Source organism: Phalacrocorax carbo, chromosome 8 (assembly GCF_963921805.1).
Source record: "Phalacrocorax carbo chromosome 8, bPhaCar2.1, whole genome shotgun sequence".
NCBI classification, from domain to species: Eukaryota; Metazoa; Chordata; class Aves; order Suliformes; family Phalacrocoracidae; genus Phalacrocorax; species Phalacrocorax carbo.
Window position 1 is genome coordinate 35801269 of NC_087520.1, and position 22061 is coordinate 35823329.

At 36.0% G+C, this 22061-nt stretch overlaps 2 protein-coding genes across 5 annotated transcripts in view; both read left to right on the forward strand.

Moving 5' to 3' along the window:
- Nucleotides 1-481, forward strand: part of NAE1 (NEDD8 activating enzyme E1 subunit 1) — a 15833-nt gene extending 15352 nt beyond the window's left edge. The window contains exon 20 of the mRNA XM_064459594.1: nt 248-481. Coding sequence (XP_064315664.1) covers nt 248-357 — 110 coding nt within the window. The 3' untranslated portion in view covers nt 358-481. The remainder of the gene's footprint in view (nt 1-247) is intronic.
- Nucleotides 478-22061, forward strand: TERB1 (telomere repeat binding bouquet formation protein 1). 4 transcript variants are annotated; one of them, XM_064459589.1, is made up of 21 exons: nt 478-599; nt 3413-3471; nt 4397-4507; nt 4698-4826; nt 5296-5427; nt 5877-5937; nt 6022-6137; nt 6281-6403; nt 6650-6802; nt 7953-8084; nt 9548-9673; nt 10667-10824; nt 11752-12110; nt 14250-14311; nt 15325-15417; nt 16727-16897; nt 17380-17460; nt 18909-19022; nt 19412-19515; nt 20175-20228; nt 20797-22060. In XM_064459589.1, exons 1-21 carry the CDS (start codon nt 478-480, stop codon nt 20824-20826), a joined length of 2490 nt encoding a protein of 829 aa, XP_064315659.1. In that variant the 3' UTR covers nt 20827-22060. The 4 variants fall into 4 exon arrangements, 3 of the variants coding, with proteins under 3 accessions (XP_064315659.1, XP_064315662.1, XP_064315663.1); XM_064459593.1 differs by lacking the exon at nt 478-599 and adding an exon at nt 1159-1257 and having other exon boundaries at nt 20797-22059; XR_010374288.1 differs by lacking the exon at nt 19412-19515.

The following is a 22061-nucleotide window of genomic DNA, read 5'->3' on the forward strand; positions in this document are numbered from 1 at the left end:
GTGTGTATGTACATGGAGAGAGAAAGTACATACAGCAAAGTATATGTAAAGCTAACTTTTGAAGTAGCAGCTTTCTGAGCCTCTTTTATACTGGGAAGTACTGAAGGGTGTTTTTTCCTCCTAGGAGTTGTATCAGCACTTCTGAAATATTTCCAATGTAGTGTAAATAACACGTTTTTACTGGTTTTTAAATATGACCTGCTAACTGCCTTTGGTTTTATCTTTTGTTTTCTTTTTCTTTTTACAGGAGCTGCTGCACAGGAGGTTATCAAAGTCATTACAGGGCAGTTTGTAATTTTTAATAACACCTATATTTACAGTGGAATGTCACAGACTTCAGCAACTTTCCAGCTGTAGGATAACGATCTCACATTTGTTGCCACCTGGCACTGCTGCTGTGTTCTGTAAATACTGTGGTGTTCTGCCACAGACCGGACTGTTCTGTATTACCTGCAAATTAAAGTTCCTTTATTTCTAATGACTTTATCTTCCTTTTTTTTTTTCCTGAGGACAAATAAAATCAAACCAAACCCTAATTTTTTTTTTTTTAATCTAGAATTTTCTAACTCGGAAAAAAGCAGCAGCTGTTCTTTGGCAGGGTAAGTTGCATTTACAGATTGGCTTACCTGGCTTGCGGCAGAGGTGAAGTTTGGTGTTTTTCTTCATAAAAGCTGCTTTTCAGAGCGAGGGTGAAGGACTTGCAGAAGGTTGAAAAAGGCTAAAATAACTATGCTGCTCTGAGGTTCTACCTGTGAGAAGGGCTAGGGAAAGCTGTACTGCCTTTTATTGAGTTCAAGGGCATTAGGGAAAAGGACTGTGTACCTGAAAGCTCGGTTCTTTCAGCTGTGTTCATCTAACGAGATTCTTTTTCCTGCACCCTTTGTGTCTGGTAAATGTCAAATTATGCCAACCGCGTTTTGTGGCGGTGTTGTAGTTTCCCAAATGCAGAGTATGGAAAGCGAGCTGCACTGAAACCACAGCATTCCCCGCGCTGGGGTTCGGGCAGCGCCCGGAGGATGTTGGACGGACCTCGGGCTGCCTGAGAGGAGCCGCGCGGGCGGTGCCTCCCTGCCCCGGGGAGGCGGGACGGCCGCTCCTCCGCGCTGGCTCCTGAGGCGGGAGGCGGGAGGCGGGAGGCGGGAAGGGGAGGGCCGGGCCGGCGGGCGGCAGCGCGGCGGCTCGCTCCCCTCAGGCCGCTACCGGGGCGCCGGGTCCCCTTCCTGGCTGACCAGAGCTGCTCCCGCCGCCGGACCACAGGTAGCGATCCGCTCCCAGTTTCCCATCCTCTTGGTAATCCCCGCCACTCCCAAAAGCTGGCAGAAGAATGCTTTTGCTGTTTCGTCTTTAGACTGTTGCCCCCTACCCCCTTTTTCTTATCTAAATCTTCTATATGCTCTTTCCTTTTTATACTTCGGATGATCTGGAGTACTTGTTAAGACTTCTGCTTCAAAGTCGAACCCTGGTAATGAGCTATAAATCATACATGGCTCTTTTGAGAGGGAGGAGGGACGGGGTGAATGCTAGAATAGCACTGGAAGACTTCAAAGGCCTGTTAACCCCAAACAGTGGTTCTCAAAGGTTAGAGGACACGTCCTCAGCTGCTGGTGTGAATTTTGATTTCAGTAAATTGTCAACAATCCGGACTTCTTCCACTGTACAGGATTTGACCACTGAATTTTAAAAGGGAAAAATCCCCCCAGGCGGGCTGTTTCTGTCCTGGCATGGCTGCGCAGGGGTGACGTTCCTGTCAGCCTCCTCAGGACCTCCTGTGCCGGGTTCCTGAATGATAGCCCGTGTGCTCTAATGCTACTGAACAAACAGATGGATATATCTGCACTTCTTGTAAGAGTTTTTTTGAGGTTTGAAGGGAGGTTACTGGGTTAGGGTCCATAACTGATGGGGAACAGGTAATCTATTTTATTTTATATGCAACATTTGCCAGGAGCCTTTTGCAGCAAATCCTGTTATTTATCTTTTCATCTTTGCCCTGTGATGCAACAACAAAGTTGAGCTATTTGCATTTTACTGTAGGCTAGCTTATAAATGCTATTTTGTGTACCTTGTGTATGTTGCAGAAGAAAAATATCCAGTTAAGGTCAAGATATATCTTTCTACAGTGTTTAAAAAAACTTGTGCTTATATTAAAGGCCCTTTAATTGTATAAATCTGTATTTAATTAAACTTAACTGAAATGCAGTTAGCTCTGAGCTGAGCTCATTTTACAGCCTTTCTTTTGTTACGGAATATGTAGGTTTTGTTTTCTCTTAGGCTAGCAGGGTAGTATCAGTAGGGGCGAAAAGAGGTGAGGAAGACTTGCAAGCTTTCTGCTATTGTGGCAGGGTTAGATTTGCAAGAAAATGAAATGCATATATATAATCACTTGTGAAAGGGTAAAGGAAGATGAACTCTTTTTAAACTTTCCCTTTCAAAACGTGCTTCACTAGTGCTACTGTAAGGATGTATGTGGAGCATTTGAACTAATCGAAGCAGCAAAGGAACAGGCACAATCAGTAACTAAATGGAAGGCAGGGCTGACTGCTTTCATTAAGATGACACTGATATTTCTTAGAGCTGTTGCTCTACTTTGAGAAGGGTAACTATTATTAAGCTGGATTTATCACTGATTTAAAGTTGTTACCTCGAGCTAAAAATTTTTTCAGATTGAAATAGGTTGCATCAACCTTTTGCATTTGGGACCTGGGACCTGGTTCAGGGACTGTCTTTCTGCTTCCAAACCCGAATTTCACTGTGCTGCGCAACTAACTCTCAGATTCTGGCACATTAGGTTTATGTAGAATCATTGCTGTGTGCTTTTCTTGTTTACATGGTTCATGTAATGTGATAATTTCTTTGGTGAACTCAAATAAATTCTTAGTTTAAGAAATAAGGTCTCAGTTCATGCTCATTGTCTTTGATTTTGATCAATACCAATAAAGCAACATAGTTATGGTTTAGTGGCTCACTGAGTAGCAGTAGGAGGCTGAACATTTTATAGCGGATGTCAGACACGCTTGATCCTCCTTGGTCTTACTGCCAGTTGTAGGCTGATGACAGAGTTGGCAACCTATTGTAAGGAAAATTGTATCAGATTTATTGTAATGACACAGACCTAGGTATATTTTTAATGACAGGAAGGCTTTTGGTCCCCCACAATGGTTAACATGGATTTCTGCAAAATTATCTTTCAAAAGATAATAACGCAGCTACATATGCAGTGTTACTGTAAAATACTGTATTTCCAATGGAAATCTTTGCCATGCAAGAGCATATTAAACTGTGTGTGTGTCAGATGAGAGTAAAACCAGAAAACTGGAAAGAGTGTAATTTAATAAAAATTACTTAATTTATACTGCATATGATATTATAAACACTGCTAATCTAAACAGAAAACACTTTTTCCTTGCTATTGTAGAACAAGAATAGAGACCAAACCAAAAATGGAAACTCAAAAGGTGCAGAAAAGGCAGTGTGGTAAGATACCTGATATAATTTGTCATTTATTTTCTGCATCAATTTTACAAAGTTTTAGCAGACTGTGATAGGTCTGTCATGGGGTGGTGAGCTGTCAGGGAAACGTTCTTTTTCCTTGTTGCCAAATTGTTGGATTCTGTATTGGATAGCTAAAGGGCAAATCTAATTACAAACTTCCAAATAGTAAATAATACAACCACAAAGTAACTTTTTTTTTGCTAATATTTACCCACATTTTTACTGTATTTTAACTTCTTTGAGAAACCCCAAACCTTACAAGTGATTAAAATATAAAATATCTGCTGTTACTGTTGGAAATAATTATCAATTAAGTCTTCTTATTGTACCCAAAAGACTAAGAAACAGATCTTCAAAGTGGGTTACCTACCTAGGGTTGTATGTAGGTGATCAGAAAATACTTTGCATTAACTAACCTAACAACTTGATTCAAGATTCTAGCTGCTATGTGTTTAAGTTTTCTGTAACTAAATATCATATCGCAAGCCTTGCTTTGTTGGATCTTTTCCCTATTCACTCTGTAGATTTCCAGTTGTGTTTTCATGCTGAATATTTTCACGTTTCTGTACTATGCACTTAAATACACTTAATGCACCTTGCAGTTGTGAATTTAACATCTAGTAATTTACATCACATTTATTAACAATTACTAGTAATTAAAGGCCAGAAATATTAAAAGGGGGCTGCTACTTTAGCAAAGGAAATCATGCTCAAATAAGAAACTATGGAGAGGAATGTTTTTAGGTTAAGTATGTTTGTTAGTTATAGATGGATAGAAGTGGCGTAGCTCCATTTTTGCTTACTTTTTTTTTTTCTTTACATTTTTGGGCAGGTTTATTGTAATACTAAATAGATTAGTATAAAGAAAAGGTAACATTTTCATTAAGTCTTTTGTGTTTGGTCTTAGATGTGAAAACAGATCTGAACTTACTGCTTGAATGTCTGAAATATCAGATGGACTGCCCTGTATCTCAGAAAGAGGCTTTGATCACTATTTACTCAATTTGTCAACAAAACAGTAAGAAGTGTTTTTCCTTAGAAACAATGCAGTCATTTACATTCACAATGTATGTTTAGAAGCTGGTGTCACTGTAAAAAAAATTATCTAAAGGATATAAGGCTTGAGAAGTTAGAAAATCTTTGAAGGTTTTAATTTTACAGAGAAACAAAACCAAAAGTTTAATTTTTGTTCTTTTTTTCTGTTGTAGGTGAAGCAAGCGAATATTTTCGAGAAATTGGTGGTTTGATGTTTATAAATGATCTTGCAAAGTCAAGTGTTCATTGCATAGTAAAGGAAGCGGCTTTATTTACATTAGGAATTATAATAGAGAGTAATGGTAATAATAAGTAATGTTATTTGTATTTCTGAGTTACGATCCCATGTTATTACTGCTGCTTGTGCTTGGTCCCCATTACTTTTTTCTCTCAAAAAATTAGATTACAAGATTATCAGCTCAAGCAAGGGGCAGTAAAGACGCCACTGTTTCACTGTCCATTCCCAGATTTGGAGAAATACCCTGTTGATTTGTGTAGACAGCATGCCTTTATGATACCAGACAGCTGTACTACTACTCTTCCTCAGCAGAAAGTGTTAAATGACTCCTAGCTTGTTCCAAAGTTTGCCTAGGTCCCAGCTGGTTTAGAACTCACTACAGGGGGAAGCCCTCCATCACCTTACAGTCCTGTTTTGTCTCCACTCACCACATCCTGGACGCAACTGAGACTCTAGTTACTATATTACAAAAATAATTTAGGATTATGAATAGCTTGCTTTAGGACTTAACGGCTTTTATTTTCTGGTTTCAGTTTATTGTCAACAAACTTTGTGTACTTCTGCATTGTTTGAAGACCTCATTTTATTTTTAATTAATAAGGATTCTGGTGTGAACTTGAAAAGAATGTCTGTTTATGTCATCCTAGTACTGGTTTCAAATAATAGTAAGTTGGGGGTTTTTTCTGTGTTATAACATCACTTTTTTATATTTGCCAATCTGCAGTACAGAAATTTGGAACATTCAATAAGTAATGTTCGGCAAAGTTAATTTATAAAGATGAATGGTTGCATGTAACTGAACCTGAATTGTGTAAGTAGATCATTGCTCACTGGGATTCCTTAAATAGCAGAAAGTGTTTTTGTTCTAAAAATGAAATGATAGTTTAAAAAAATGTATAATGCAAACTGGTAGTTTCTGACAACATATAGGAAAAAATAGACATAGAAAGAAATTGAACACTTTTGCCAATATGTTGGTGTGATTTTGTGTTTTTGGTGGGGGGATATATGCTTAGGAAATGGAACTAGAATGTATATATGTAAATTAAACTTTACATTAAGATTTTGTCTCAAGTTGCATGTAATTTTGGAGTCTTGTATGTGTTCTTTTTAGAAAGTGGGCAAACCTATGTCAGAGATACAGGCTGCATCGGTCTTCTGCTACAGTTATTCAGGTAAAAAAACTGTTGCAATTCAAACAGAAAAATGATAGACTATTTGTTTGACTATTTAGGACTTGTTTGCATCGTTCTTAACAGAACAACTCTTTCCACATCTGAGATTAATCTGTCAGATGAAAATACTAATCAGTGCTACCAGCTGTGGTCTTCAGTCTGCAGTACCCTCTGTGCCTGTGTTAACAATCCTCAGAATGGTAAGTGTTGCTGTTCAAATTGGGGGGGAAAAAAAAGTTTAACGTATTTCCCCAAAGTGACAACAGTTTACTTTCATTTTTACTGTTCAGCTGAAATTTCATATTGCATTTTGATTTGGAGTAATTTGTGTTTACTTTTCCAGAAGATAATCAAAACATTTGCTGTTCAGTTTTTCCATGTGCCAAAGAGTGGCTCGAAAGTTGCACAGAGCCTGAGATAGTTCGTCCTATTTGCTCATTTGTTGGTCTCACAGTTGCAAATAACTGTAAGTGCTGCTCAAGCTTTAAATAGTTTTTCTTTCATAAAAGTAAGTTTAATTGGATAGTTAAATGTTTGATATCTTTTTGTCAATCTCTACAAATTCATTTGCTGTTCTTCCAACTCTGAAAACTATAGTCCACCATCTTTATTTACCTGTGCAGAAAAATTGATAAGCCTAGTTAATAAAACACTAAAACAATTTGCAACTTGTATTATTTAAGACACATTTTGTTTCTTTTTTTTCACAAAGCATATGTGCAGAAATATTTTGTTTCTGTTGGAGGATTGGACACATTAGCTAAAGTTCTCATCAAGCTTATGCACAATTCCTGTATGAGTCACTCAAGCACAAAACTTGCAGTAGTAGTAACAAAGACTCTGGATGCCTGCATTGCCAATGACTGTGAGTGAAAAGGCTGCTACCATTTTTATATATGACAATTTTAAAATGCAATTTTTAAAGTCTGGTTTTGGTGGAATAGTGATATGAACGGATGCTAGAAGGCAATTAAGTTACATGCATCCCAGTTAGTACTGCAGACTTTTAAAAATTCAAACATGTATATGGAGAATGAATCAGTTCACCTGAGGTGGGTTACTTTCCCAGTGTTGCTAAAGTAAACATAGTGAAATTTAAATCATACTGAAAGCTAAAAGTAAGATACTAAAGCTAGTTTTGTGTAAGTAAAGCTGAGAACTGGCCATGGCAGTCATCTTGGATCCTGGAGTTAGAGCTGTGTTTCTGTAGGCCTATGTCTAAGCTAATAAGCTTTGTAAGGTTTAAGAGGCTTTAGAAACTCAGGTGCGGAGCTGAACAAATGTGGTATGCCTGCATAACACATCTTTACTCTTAATTTATGGCTTGGATAGTGCTAGCCTAATGAGGTCTTTGTGTGTTCCATCAGAAGATTTTGAGAAACCTGTGAGCCTGATGCATCTGTGCTGTTGGCCATGATTATTGTATTTGACACTTCTGCCATAAGTGCTCACAAATGGAAGTTCAAAAAAGTTTAAAAGCATATACCTGCACTAGTTTTGAGCCTAGTTTCAAAGAAGTTTGTATGTGACAGGACTAGGTTTCAGCCTGTATGTACTAGCAGTGGTATTCCTGGTTTCAGGAAGAGGTTACCCTCTGTGAGAAACATTCCTAGCTCTTTTTTGTGGCAGATAGTCTGTGTGTCAAACCTTATTCCACTCTTTCTTGCTCTGTTCTGGAGCTGATAAAGGATGTGGAGAAACTCAGCAGAGGTCTACAAAACTTGCCCATTGCAAAGCCCTTGTTTGTTGGATCTACCATATCTCTCTACAGCACAATCCAGGAGAAAAGGCAGTGTGGGATATGGGGAATAGCATGGGCAGAATTACTGCACCAGGAGGAATGTGGTAATTTGATGTGTTAAAATGAAAGAGAGAGAAGGGAAGGACTGTGGAGGCCCAAGGCTTTTGGAAGTCAGTAGAGTTCCCTTGAAAAAAGCAGCATTTTATACTTGCATGATGCCTATGTATACTTACTATCTAGTTTATTTTTTTTCCAATTATTTTTAACATAATAGCTGCCATGGGTGTTGTCTTGGCAAAGTATCACACTGTGTCACAGCTACTGAAGCTGCTGACCAACGACACTCTGGATATAGGAGAAAAAATTAGTATTATTCTAACAATTGGACACTGTACTGAAGTTTGTGGTAAGGTTTTTTCTTTTTCCTTTCCATCAGTTTCTACTAAATTCTGCTACATTAACTATTTCAATGGTGTAATTTCATCAAGGCTGGAACATGGGGAAAGTTCTATTAAATAATGTAATATTAATAATAAGAAAAAAAATGTTTGCTATAAAGTTCCATATTTAAATTTTAAAACCTGTTAGCAGCTAGTATCTTTAAAGGCTTAGAAAAAGTAGACTATTATGCAAGAATTCAGAGCTGGGCTTAGGTATTACAGGGTAAAATTCATCCAGACCTGAAAACTATATACATACATACATACCAAGTAAGTCTTTTTGAGCTATATTTTAATGGCCCTTGATAGATACAGCTTCTGTCCACTGTTCATGTAGCTATTCATTTTTGAAAAAACTATATAACAGTATTATTTTTGAAGCAACATAAGCAGTAGGTAACCCTGAGATGTTTTCGCCAGGTTCCTCAGGGCTTTCCCAAGCATATCTGGTGGAAATATAACACTTAATTGGTATTTTATGGTGGTACAAGCAAACAGAATGGGAAGTTGTGAGATGCTGATCATTATTTATACTATTGGGTTTTTTATGTATGTTCAGAAATGCAAGAGAAAGGGATTATGTTCAAAAATCCTGATTGATTAATTGAAACCAGGCTTAATGGAAAATGCCTTTCAAACACAAATATGATTAAACCAACAAAATAAGAGTTTCTCTTAAAATATCAATACTGACAAAATAATATTTCATCTGTTGTTGATTCCTTTGTTTTATCAAGTTTAGACAACAGAGAACTATTTTTAGAAAGCTGTCACTTTTATGAATATATACTGCAAATGAGATCACAATAAAAAAATTTAGAGTCAGCTGGACAGGGAGCTGGGCCATCTTGTCTAGACTGTGCTCTTCATAGAAAGCTTGGATTAGATGATCCCTGAGGTCCCTTCCAACCTGTGATTCTGTAATAATTACATAGTTAACAAGGAGGAACAGATTAGCTAGATGTGGATTAAAATACTAATTTTATTCAAGTTTTGCTAATTCTAAACTTGAAGCTTTTGATATTTCTGCATCTCAAGGATTACATAAATGCAGTGTATATACTTTAGGAGTATATACCAGAGGAAAAGAAATACAGAAGCCATAATCCAAATATTTTAGGTGACAATCAAATGAGTTAAGACAATATAATATAGTATAAATATTTATATAGTCTCTGTCATATAATTTGTCTCAGTCCTCCTTCAGTTTTCTTACAAGAACTCTGAGCTATGGTCAAATAATCCTGTGTGGTCTAGAGTGTTTCTGCTGCAACCTGGGTAGTAGGTCATTACAGCATGCTTGGATCCAAAATGAAAATCTCTCAGAATTTCCCTGAAAGTTACTAGTATTAGTTTCGAAAATTACTGTAAGATTAAGTGTGTATGAGGCTGAAACCAATCTATTTTCCTTTACAATGTCCTGTTTTAGAAGAAAACCAGTGTGAACTGCTCCAGAACAATGGTCTTCCACTTATGATTCAGGTATTAACCGAGTCTCAGGATGAGGAACTAAACAGAGCTGCTACTTTTGTGCTGCAAAACTGCAAACAAATGAGTAAGCTTACTATTATTGCTTTAAAAATTACAGAGATTATTTTCATCTTTAAGATCTGTTGACTTTGTAAATGATCTTAACTGTAGCAGCTTTGTAATTCTGTGTACTCCAAGAGATGCTTGTTTTCTGCAGAAAATTTGCGTATTTGACCCCATGGACTGATTATGGCATTTAGACAGAAAAAAGAAAAGTAAAAATTCCAAAAATGTTTCAGTAATGCATTTGTGAAACCATGCATTTGTAGGGCCGGTTCTTAAAAGCTTTCCCATCTACAAATTATGTGCAAAATACTAACATTGTCATTTAACACGCAATTAGTACTCTAATCCTGGGTATGTACCATTGTATATAGAGACTAAACCAATAAATAATCGAGCCCCACATTGCCATGACTGCAATTATTTTGCAATATTAAAAAATCTTAATCTTTATTTTTAAAGTAGGGTGTATTTTGAAATATGCTGTTTACATTTTTTTTAAATTAACTGTATAATACTACCAATGGAACAGAAAGACACCTTGTCCTTTAATCCCTAGGCCATGGAAAGTATTATGCAATTGATAATTAGTAAAAAGCATGTATTTACATTTTTGTACTGAAAACAACTGAGAGTTTTGTTTCAGATTGATGGAGTCTGGTGATTTTCAGTATCTATTAATGTGGAGTTGTTTTTTTAAAAAAGTAGAGACCCATACTGGTAAAGGACCTAGAAAGTTAGGATTAAGTCCATGACAAAGTAATTTTTTAGAGCACACTATCATTGTGTAAACAGCTTATAGTAACTATAATTGCAAGCTCACCTCTTGTAACTGCAGTTTATCTTTGAAGTGTATTAATATTTATGTGTAAATTTAAATTAAGTAACAAAAATTATTATTCGGAGGTTATATCTTGCATTAAATTATTGGGGGTGTCCCTCAGCATACTAAAATATAGTAAATACATATTAAGTTATTAAGAACATTTAAAATATTGTTTTATATTTTATAAAGCTGAACAATTGTCCCTGAAAATAAATGATAATTCATTAAACATGAACAATGCAGAAGAGTTGGACGTGCAAGTCAGAGAAAGAAGTCTACAAGACTACTGGAAGAAAGCAAAAGAAATTTTATACAGAATAAACTTGATTGAAAAAGAACATGACAAGGTTGGCCTATTTACTAAAGTAGGACAAAACAAAGCAAATCTTTCCAGAGTTTAGGTAGATATAGAAAGTAAACCCTTAAGATAATTTCAGTGTGAGCTAGAAAAGTAGGGAAAACATTGGATGTGTGTGAAACTACAACCTGCAACTTTTACCATTACTGTATATCATACGAAATTAGAAGTATGCAGGGCAATCAGAGAATGCAGGCATCTGTATTTTTATGAAGCATTTTAGTTTATAAAACCAGGTATTCTACAAAATTGAGATAATTTTGATTGGAGAAACAAGAGTTTGATTTATTTTTAATTACCAATCATTTGAACCTATAATTTTAATATTTGCATGCATGAAATGCCCGTGGTTGTACAGCTATGACAGGATAGATGATATATGAACATCAACTGAAATAAAGTTGTTTCATATTTTCCTTGTCCTGTATAACTACTTGGTGTCTCCAGGTGTGGAACAACAAGTTCTTTAGTTATTTAGCTGGATCTTAAGTTCGTTACATCTTTTCATTTCTAGAAGTGCCTTGTAAAGGGTTGTTGAAACAGGCTGCCCAGGGAAGTGGTTGATTTGCCATCCCTGGAGGAATTTAAAAGATGTGTGCATGTGGTGGACTTGGGAGTGCTAGGATAGTGGTTGGATTTGATGATCTTAGAAGTCTTTTCCAACCTAAATAGTTCTATGATTCTGTTAGCAAATCCATTGCTTCAGCCTGGAACTATCACTATCACCCCTTCAGCATCACCTTCAGCAGCACTGCTGTCTTTTTGGTTCTCAACTCAATCAGGGGTTTTTGAAGCTTCTCTGGAATTTGCTTTACCATCAGAGTTAGACCGGTCTGTCCTAGTTAATATTGTTACTGGATTTATTTAATAGTTTCATAGAGCTGGTATAGTTGCTAACTACTATTTTTCAATGCAGGAAAGAGCACAGGGAAGAGTATTTGTAGACAGATCTTCAGAAACCAATATTGAAGCATCAAAACACCGTAAAGTGAATCCTGCTGATCCAAAAACTTACATAGAAAGAGTACATAAAGTACATTGTCCACAGTTGACCTCTAAGATGGATGATCAGGTTCTTGCTCCATCTGTGATTTCTTCTCCATTGAAAAATGAAATATTGAACACTACGGATCCAGTAAATGCTTCTACTAGACAAAGTGAACAGAGTAGTATTCCGTGTTCAGTTAATGAACTGCAAACAGACAGTGTACTTCAAAGTCACAGTATAAATGAAAAAACTGCCTTTGTAAAAAATCAGTCTGTTCTTCAAGTAAGGTAAGTATCTGACACCTAATCAAAAATACTAAGTTGCTTTTCTTTAGTAATTTCCGAAGTGAATGTCAGCCTTTTAAATTATCTGTTACAATGTTCTCTTCTCTTAGTGAAAAGGCATAGCCGTTCGGTGGCTCACTGGAGGATATTCTGTGGAAATGTTTTTGACATCACAGATCAAAGATTATAGACGTTGTAGTAATAAAAGCTTCTGATCTTTTTCTCTGAATGGCAGGCTTCTGACGGATTGTATGGAGAGCCTGTTAGAGGCCATATTCTAATGCCTTCATCACAGTGATGAAAACATGTCCATAGTTTTTGCCTCAAAACTCTCACCGATTCAGTAGATCAAGATTTGACCTATTGGCTTGGACGAAACCAGAAAGATTTCTGTAATACTCTATTACTAGGAAAACAGCACTTACAGAACTGCTTTGCGAAAATTGAAATTGGAGTGCCTAAAAACTAGGGAAAAAAGCTCTTGCTGCTTTTCTCCCTTTGTATTCAATTGCTTCCCTGATTAGGAGGGGAAAGATCATAGAATCATAGAATCGTTAAGGTTGGAAAAGACCCTTAAGATCATTGAGTCCAACCGCTAACCTATCACAGCCAAGTCTACCACTAAACCATATCCTCAAGCACCACGTCTACCCTTCTTTTAAATACCTCCAGGGATTGGAGACTCCACCACCTCCCTGGGCAGCCTGTTCCAATGCCTGACAACCCTTTTGGTGAAGAAGTTTTTCCTAATATCCAACCTAAACTTCCCCTGGCGCAGCTTGAGGCCATTTCCTCTTGTCCTATCGCTTGTTACTAAGGAGAAGAGTCCGACACCTGCCTTGCTACAACCTCCTTTCAGGTAGTTGTAGAGAGCAGTAAGGTCTCCCCTCAGCCTCCTCTTCTCCAGACTAAACAACCCCAGCTCCCTCAGCCGCTCCTCGCAGGACTTACTCTCTAGACCCTTCACCAACTTTGTTGCCCTTCTTTGGACACGCTCCAGCACCTCGATGTCCTTCCTGTAGCAAGGGGCCCAAAACTGAACACAGTACTTGAGGTGCAGCAAGATACAGCCTTGTTTAGTCATTCACTGTTCTCTTGCTCATTGCTTTTACACAAATACTTATTTTCCTCTTTGTCTTTTGCTTCTTATGGTTATCTTTCCTATTGATAAACAAAAAACTAATTATAGGCAGCTTGCAAGGATAACTGCAGATTCCATTATCTTGAATTTATATCTGGAATATCCCTCAAGACAGGCAATGAGAGAGTATCAACAAAACTACGTTTGTCCTTTTTTTGAGTTCCACATTTTTAATTGAGATTTTTTTGTGTGGCTGACTGCATCCTGCTCCTATGCAGTTTCCTTGCATGCACTATATTTTAACTTTGCAACTATCACAGAAATTATCAAGAGCCTAGGATATTTTCCACGGTACATTCAGGTAAATTTTGCTTTGCTACTAATTAGCATAATTTCATATAGCTTCTTTATTTGCTGTTCTGACCTCTGAACCACAAAACTATTAAGAAATTAATTTTTTGGGGGGTGGGGGGAGGGGGAGGGGGGGGAGCTCTCTCCTTGCATATGTATTTCTGTGAAAACAGGAGTTACCCAAGCATAACCATGGATGCAGCTCCTTGCTCCTGCAGCATTCAGAAGTAGTCAATGACATAGAACAATACCGTATCATAGGAGCATGTTGGTGGCAAAAAAAGTTATTCAGTGTAAGAGAAGAAGAAAATAAATTACCTTTTAGAGCAATTGCTACATCTGGTGAAGGCTACAGTATTTTGAAGACTGTGAAATTTTATGTGTGCTAAGTAATCTTTACATGAACTGGAACTGCAAATGACTCTGGAAACCAGCATTCCAAATGCTGGAACAGACATGCTGAACAGCACTGCAAGGAATGCTAATCAGAAGTCTCTGGTAAACAGATTTCTAACACACAGCGATTATACATTGGATACTACGAGCCCAGTAACTTGGGATAATTAGAATAAACTTTTTAGAGTTTTATCTTTTATACATTTAATGTGGTTTTTGTTTTGCCTTTGGAATGTGTATATTAATTTTCAGGTAAATGTATGTTGTGAAGTTTGATTATTTTTTAAAATTTGTTCACGTTTTGATCTTCACAGCGAAGACTTATTTAAACAACCAGCAGAGACTGTTAAAAAAACAAAACAAACATGCACATCAGGTACAAAAAGCTAAACATTCCGTTCTTAAATAATTTTTTTCTTAATGAGGTTTTAATTACTTTTGTGTACTTTTCTCACTACTTTTTATCAAAATGTTATGTATCATTAGATGACAGAGTATATTATGTATAATATTGTTTAACTGCATAGTTTTGGAATTTTATGTTGTATACAATTTTACAAGGAGAATATTTATTCTACTCTTCTTCTAATACATATTTTAGCTTTCTTTTTTTAATTGATTTTAACTATTCAAAGGAATGTTTCACAGATAAATGTTTTAAGTTTAGTTTGAATGCAATCCATGCTGAACAATGAAAGCTACTAATAGAAAATGGGTAAGGATGCTGTTTTTGTTCCATGCTTGTATGACTGGGGATGGAATCTACCTGAGAGAGTGACTTTTGCCTGAAGCTATTCCTACGTGTTGAGCATGTGTTTAAGATAAATGTTTTTCAGATTTGCATTAATCATCTTAGTCTGATATACTTATTTCAGAATTGGGATCTGTTCAATCAAATGTTTATTCATAATTTATTTTCCTGTTAATTTATAAAATGTGTAATTATTCATTAGGTTAGTATTTGCCAGAATGGTAGCTTTACAGGTGGCCGAGCAGATCTCCAGGTTATGCCTATTTAGATGGAGAATAATTATTATTCCAGTACATCATATTTTTCAGCACCTGATTCCAAACAGAAATAAAGTTTATAGGGCTTAGTTAAGCAACGTAAGTTTACAAGGTTATTTTGCTGTGTTCATGTTGAAGTAATATGCTTTGAGACAGTGATGAAAAAACACTGCATCAAATGTAACTATTCTGGATTTACAAAAATGTATATGCAATCCATTTAACTTCAGGAATTTCATTTGCATTTTCTGCAGTTATATAAATTAAACTTTAATAATCTACAAATAGAAAATACAATTGAATACAGATGTGCTGATGCATGCTTACCACGGCAAAGGAGAGGTTGCACGTTCTTAGCAGGTTTTTTCCTTCCTAATTTAGATCACCATTCATTCTACTCAGAGATAACCAAGGAGGAAAAAAGTACTTCAGCTACATCTGCATCCCATCAAATGGCAGATTTAAGGTGTTCAGGTAAATATTATTTTAGGTCTTTCTTTCCTGAGTCCATAAAAGAAGCCTTAGAGAGCCAGAAATGCAGTAAGTGAACTGACATTACAGAAATTTTAACACATCTATTCGATTACCTAGGATGTAATTCTTAACAGCTTCCTTTTTCTGGCCCTAAAACATAAATATTGAAATAAAGCTTACATATTCCAGTTTTGGTCTATGTATCTTTTCTTATTGTGGATTTACTAACAAACAGAATATACAACATTTTAAAAGATTACACACTACTTACAAGAATACTTAAGAGCAGGTGTTTTTTTCCTTTCTCTGATCAGAAAGAGGGAGGAAAAACATGTAGCCCTGCTCAGTTCCCTCACATGTTTCCCCACTAAACTTCCTAATTCTTCTGCAGTCCTTCTGTTTACTATTAAGTACAGGCAGTCAGTTTTATAGTAATCCATGACCGCAGCCTTCAGTTACCCCATCTTCTACTTCCCGAGGGTGGTCTGTCAGTAGGTTGTAAGAATGCTGCTGGTACTCAGGGTTTATAAGTGGATTTTGTACTCAAGCCTGTGTCTCTTTATTACAAAAAAAAAATAAATCAACAAAACAAAACCCACCAAAAGCCGAAAAAAAGGACAGCCCATAACCCACCTTTGAACATCATTTAGGCATATGAACCTAAGTTTCAAACTAAATTCAAGCTGAGCTTTAGCACTGCTTTATCTTAGGCTGCAATATCACAGATATGTGCCAGTGCCCTTCTTGTAATTCCTCACAGTGCAGAAGTTCTTCAGCTGATGTAATGAAATGTGACAATATCCAAGAAGGACTAAACCATAAATTACCCTAGCAGCGTCCTCAAAAATGAAAAGGAAGGCTTCCTGTGAGGAAATTGATACCTAAACTATACTTATCATTTATTCAGGTTAATATAGATAACTGTTACAACACAGAGAAAGTTTCAATGTATAGCAAAGAGATCTTTTGTATTTTGGCTCCTGGATGAATGTGCAAAGGAAACTGAGGCTCCCTTCTTCCCATCCCACTAATATTTTTACTTCTGTAGAGGATCCGTGCCTCATTCAGTACTTCTGATCCCATAGGTCATGTTGAAAACACTTTGTTTTTTTAAAGAGAGCAAGTACAAAACAATAAGCAACTATTTTCAAGAAAATACACAAAAGTGTAACCTCTTTTGAGATGTGTATATGGAAAACTGGAGGTCAAACTGTAGATTATAGTGAGCAAAATAAAACACTGGACTTTTTGATGGCTTTTTTAGCATTTGTGCTTGCTGTTTCTACACTATCCTATTTCTTTTTTCCAGGTTGTAGAGCAGGAGGACTGCCCTTCAATAGTAAAACTTTTACCAAGGTGTTGCAAAGTTGTCCATTCCAGTGTGACCGACACAAAGTCATTCTGGAAGCTGAAGAAAGATATAAAAAGGAACTTCGCAAATTGGCTGTTTGTAACAACAGCAGATACACAACTTATGAGAGTAATTGCATTTTTTTTAGTAGTTGTAACGATTGTTTTAAATCATTTAAAATTCTGAACTTATTTGGTCTGATTCTGATTGTCCTGCTTTTGTAAACTCGCTCATTTAATTTGATTTACGAATGATTTGTACTAAGTGGGAGCAGAACTAGCCACTTTTGTTCTGAGGATCTTGTGTATTTCTTGGCAGTAGTGATAATAACCTCTTCATAGGCTATGGTGAGACTGTCCTGTTTGCCAGAGTTAGTCAAGTACTAATAGAAGTGAATGTATTAAGTTGCAGAAAGTGTGAATGGATGCATGACATCATAACAAGGTCATTTCATTCTAATATTACATACTTACGGATATAAGAGGTTTATAATTCTTAATGAATTAAATAAAAGCACATCCTATATTTTTCTGGTTTAAAGGAGGCATTTTGAAAATTAAACAGTTATTACTTACTGACATTTGTACTGGGGTCCATCTTATATTTTCCAGAAATACTGCTGACCCCAGTGAAGAAAAAAAGACTGCCTATAGAAATATCAACTCTTAGGAGCAAAAAGGATAGTTTCCAAAGTAAGGGCTTCATTTGGAAATTAATGCAAAAAGCCATTACTGTCTAAGTAATTCTTTTGCAGGACTTTACCACAGGAGACTGTGGATAGGGAATTATGTTTGGGTTTTTTTTTTTCTGTGGATTCTGTGAAAAAAAATGTATATTTAATAGGCCAGAAAATGCATATTGTATAATCATGAAATTATGTTATGTACATTAGTTCACAACGAAGTTATCTGGCACCTGCTTTGTGGATACTGCTTTGAATTCTGTCAGGTTTACTTCCATGCCATCTGCTATTTTTCAGTTTTGTGGCATTAATTTTTAAAATGGAGGGGCATAGACAGGATCAGAACAGAGTACAGTTGCCTGTTCCTGGATTCAGCGTCACTCTGTTATACAGTTATAGCCATGTTACCCTATTATACCTGTTTCTGTTCCTGTTTGGAGCTCTGCTAAGGACTTGTGTGTCTGTGTGCTGAATAGCTCAAAGGGTAAACCTTAGTATATACAATACTAGAGCAAATAGCTGAAAACAACCTATCAGCAAATTAAGTACAGGATATCTATTGACCTGTCCTGTATTATGAGGTGTTGAATAAGATGTTATTAACAAGGTAGAGATGGAAAAGTGAACGTAAGTTCCATAACCGTCAGTTACCCATAAAAACTGGTATTCTTTATAGTACACAACTGTCCCTTTGTAAATAGCAGAGTGCATTTCTTTTACAGTATTTTATTCTGTAATGTAACAAAAAAAGTTAATAGTTATAATTTTTTCCTTACTCTGCAGATATATATTTTTTACATAATTAAGGAATTTTCTGCAGAATGTGGTGTTTGTGGGTGCATCCTGCAGAGCTCCAACTGCAGTCTTACATTACTACATTGACCAACTAGTAATCAATACTGTTTCTTATGATTGATTACCAGAAATTTTAAAGTTAGAGAGCTGAAGCAGCTCTCTAAATGAGTACTTGAATTCTAAAACATTAATATTACTTTAAAAAACATGATATTTTCAAAAATCAGCCCACCTATTGGGAATTTATTATTTCCAAAAACCTTGTTTACATCGTTATTTTATTTAATTTAATTCTGGTAAAATCTAGTAGATTGATTTTTAAAAATATCTTCCCCCCCCCCCCCCCCCTTTAAATTCAGAAATTAATTAATTTGGCTATGATAGCCATGGAGGTCTTTTAAAATAATTTAAAAAAAATCAAACAACTTTATTTCATCTCAAGAACGCATTACACTAATATATTACCTTTACCAAGTAAACATTTTCTGAAGTAAACTGAATTTTCCCGTCTTTCTTCCAAGACCAGATAGTAGTATGGCTCAAAACATGGGTCTCTCCTAAACTTGAATTCCTAGAACACTTCCTGTGTTTTGTGGTGTTTTTTTTGTTTTGTTTTGTTTTTAAGAAAGATGCATAATAGTTTATTGTTTGTTTTTTCTTAAGGTATTCTTTTGACTCCAATTAGAAGAAACAAATCTGATACTTCAAATAGAGATGAACATATTAAAAACACTAGGTTGATTGACGATTATAACTTGGTACCTATATATGAAAGCTGTGAGTATTACTGGAAAGTTAATTCTGTAATAAGCATGACTTAAAGATCAAGTTTTGCATTTAGGTCAGGGCGTTGAGGAAAGCACCTGTGCTTGCAATTGGAGACAAATGGCTAAGAATTTAAATAGATTCTGTGATATATTCTTGTACCTTCAATCATAGTATTATTGATGTTTGAGTTAATTCCTATTATTTGCTAGTTGCTTCCAATGCACAAATAATCCTCGTGTGTTGATGTCAATTATGAGAAAAAGATCTAATGAATTATAAAGCAACACTTACCTATTCAAGTTCATTAGAAGAAATGTTCCTTTACAACACTCTATTCAGTTTTACAGTAGATCTCAGTTTAAAGTAACTAAGAGATGGCCTTGTTCACAATTCCATAGCTTTCAAAAAAACCCAAGATGCTAACTTGAAAAGACAAAGAGTCAAAGAAATGTACATCCAGCAACGTCACTGCTTAAAAGGAAATACAATATATTCAGATGAGGTTAGTTATGCAAAACCTAGCCATACGTATTTATAAATATCTATGAATTGCATAATTTCTTTTTAAGTCACCTTTAACAGGAGCCCAGTAGCAAAGTAAACTGTATTAAAAAGATATTCCTCTCTGTTGATTCTACTCGTCATACTGAGTTAAGCATTTGTCAGCTGACAGTCCTTTCTGAATAATGGAGGTACGCTTTTTCCTGCACTGATGACATTTTGCATAGTATAGAAATAACAGAAACCTAAAGGAATAAACACACTAAAGGTACAAACTATGTAGGCATGACAGAAATGAAGGTAAATGTCATGGAAAAATACTGTATCTCAGTAAGTGGGTGACAGTGAAGAAATCTTGAAGAAGCATCGTTATCTTGACAAAGCAATCATTTCTTTAGAGCTACGTAAGACTGTATTGTCAGTAATAACATGCTACTTGCAAATGTGGAATTGTATGTGACTTTACATAATTTTTAGTTACACCAAAATTAATATTTTCAGAACAATGAATTACGTACCCTGGACATGAACACAAGAACTTCAAACAAGAGAAGAAGAACCCGAAAAGATTTCACAACTGAAGAAATTAACTGTCTTTTGAGTGGAGTAAAAATAATGGGTAATCACTGGAATTTAATTTTGTGGTCTTATCCATTTCAGAAAGGACGGACGAGTGTTGATCTTTCCAAGAAGTACTACAGATTACAGTTGCAAGTAATTATAATTTAATTTTCTACTAATCATATATGCTATCAGCTCAGTTTTCAGCTTTTGATCCGGATTGACCTGCAAAAAAAGGACAGGCTATCAGAATTTGCAACCCATGGGACTGTGCTTTGTGTTAGCTCAACGTGGTGCATGCCGGGCATTAGGGTGGTCTCCGATGTCATTCAGTCAGGGCTTGTGCTTGGAGAGACAGAACTGAACTGGGAAAATACTAGAGAGCCTTTAACCCTTCCAATGCTACCTGACAGGACACAAAGAGGACAGGAATTTCAGTGTAGGACTCTAATCGCTACATTTATTAGGAAGTTGATATTTTCTCTGTTCAGCCTCTTTTCTGATGATGGTTTGTGAAAATCTCTCTGGCAGTTTTCACCGTGTTTAGTATGTATGCTCCTTACACAGAGTTGCTACCTATAGATGGAGCAGATAGCACTTCTTGCTCCGCTTCAGCTGTGTGCGGGAGCGTTCAGTGGCAAGCGTTTTCGTATTGAAACATTTTCTAAAGGTGTGCAGTTTTTGACAACATTTGTCTTGATGTTTTATCTCCATTTTATAGAGGCAAGAAAAAACCAAAGATCATCAATAACATCTTTCAAGAGTATTTTGGATTTTGTTGCAGAATGTTGAAGAACAGCCTTATTAGCAGTGAGGTATTTTCAGAACAATACGAGCCCTGAGATAATTTAGATTGGCTTGGACTCATGTTTTCCAGTGATAACATTCACTGACAGAGTTGTTATGCTTTGTAGATTTAAATTACATGTAATTTGATTGTTTGTTTCTTTTTAAATAATGCTAACATAGCTAACGAAATCTCTATCAGTAAAATTTATAGTTTTTTTTTATTTAACCTTCTTGAACATTTGATTAATGTAACATTCAATATGGGTTTGTATTTGAATCTTTTTATAGTTTGCTTTTGTAAGAAAAGGCTGTATTGCTAAAAAGAATATTTTATGTCAGAAACTGATACGCGTTAATGCTGTTGTGTGTGAATTTGTTTCCTCTTAATCAGTGAAATGTTTAAAGCAGGTAGAATATTTTGTCATGCGTCTGATGTGCTATATGTGTACAAAGATATGTCTGTGATGGAAAACACCAAACGTCTGGTTAGGCACTGCTGTGTGTAGCAGGCAATTCTTAACGTTGGTACAGGAAGTAAATGGAAAGAGAGAGCTCGTGGAAATCGCAGAACTTCTGGGTAGATGTCAAGTATGGTTCAGCTGCAGTATTTCTTCACTGATATTAATGTCTGGGGTAACATTCCTGGACCTACAAAAAATACTTCTGTGTTGAACTAAGTAGAATGCAGGTACTGATAAATTTTGGCTTCTGTTTACAGTTGGACATTTTTTGGTGTATTATTCAAGGAAGCGAACTGATCCACCGTTTCTGCTAATTACAAGTTTTATAGAAACCGTTAACAAAAGCCTTAATAACTTGATTTTTCGGTGGTAGCCTTAGTATTTAATTTCTATTATTTATCCATTCTGATAAAGGACTGATTAACTGATAGTTAATTTATTATGGAAAAAGTTTAGTTAGCTTATTAGCATTAGGCTTTCACAATGATGTGGCTTCAATGCTTAAAAACAAGCAGGATAACCCAAAATGGAAAGACATGCAGTAGAGATGATGCCCATGATATAATAAATAGCTCTTCTAATATTTTCAGCTGATGCACTTTGGGTTTTATATGATTAAAATAATCGAGCTTCTACAAAAGATGTATTTGAATGGAGCTATTCAAAGACGCATAGTTAGATATCAGCATACGTATTTGCGGAGTATGAGCCAAAAGGACTGCCATGGCGCAGGGTG

Bases quoted from the DNA above. Each gene is read 5' to 3' on its own strand.
- TERB1 (XM_064459589.1), top strand. From the start codon at position 478: ATGACTTTATCTTCCTTTTTTTTTTTCCTGAGGACAAATAAAATCAAA. The intron at 4,827-5,295 runs GTAATAATAAGT...TTCTGGTTTCAG, and splicing joins AATTATAATAGAGAGTAATG to TTTATTGTCAACAAACTTTG. The intron at 14,312-15,324 runs GTACAAAAAGCT...TTCCTAATTTAG, and splicing joins AAAACAAACATGCACATCAG to ATCACCATTCATTCTACTCA.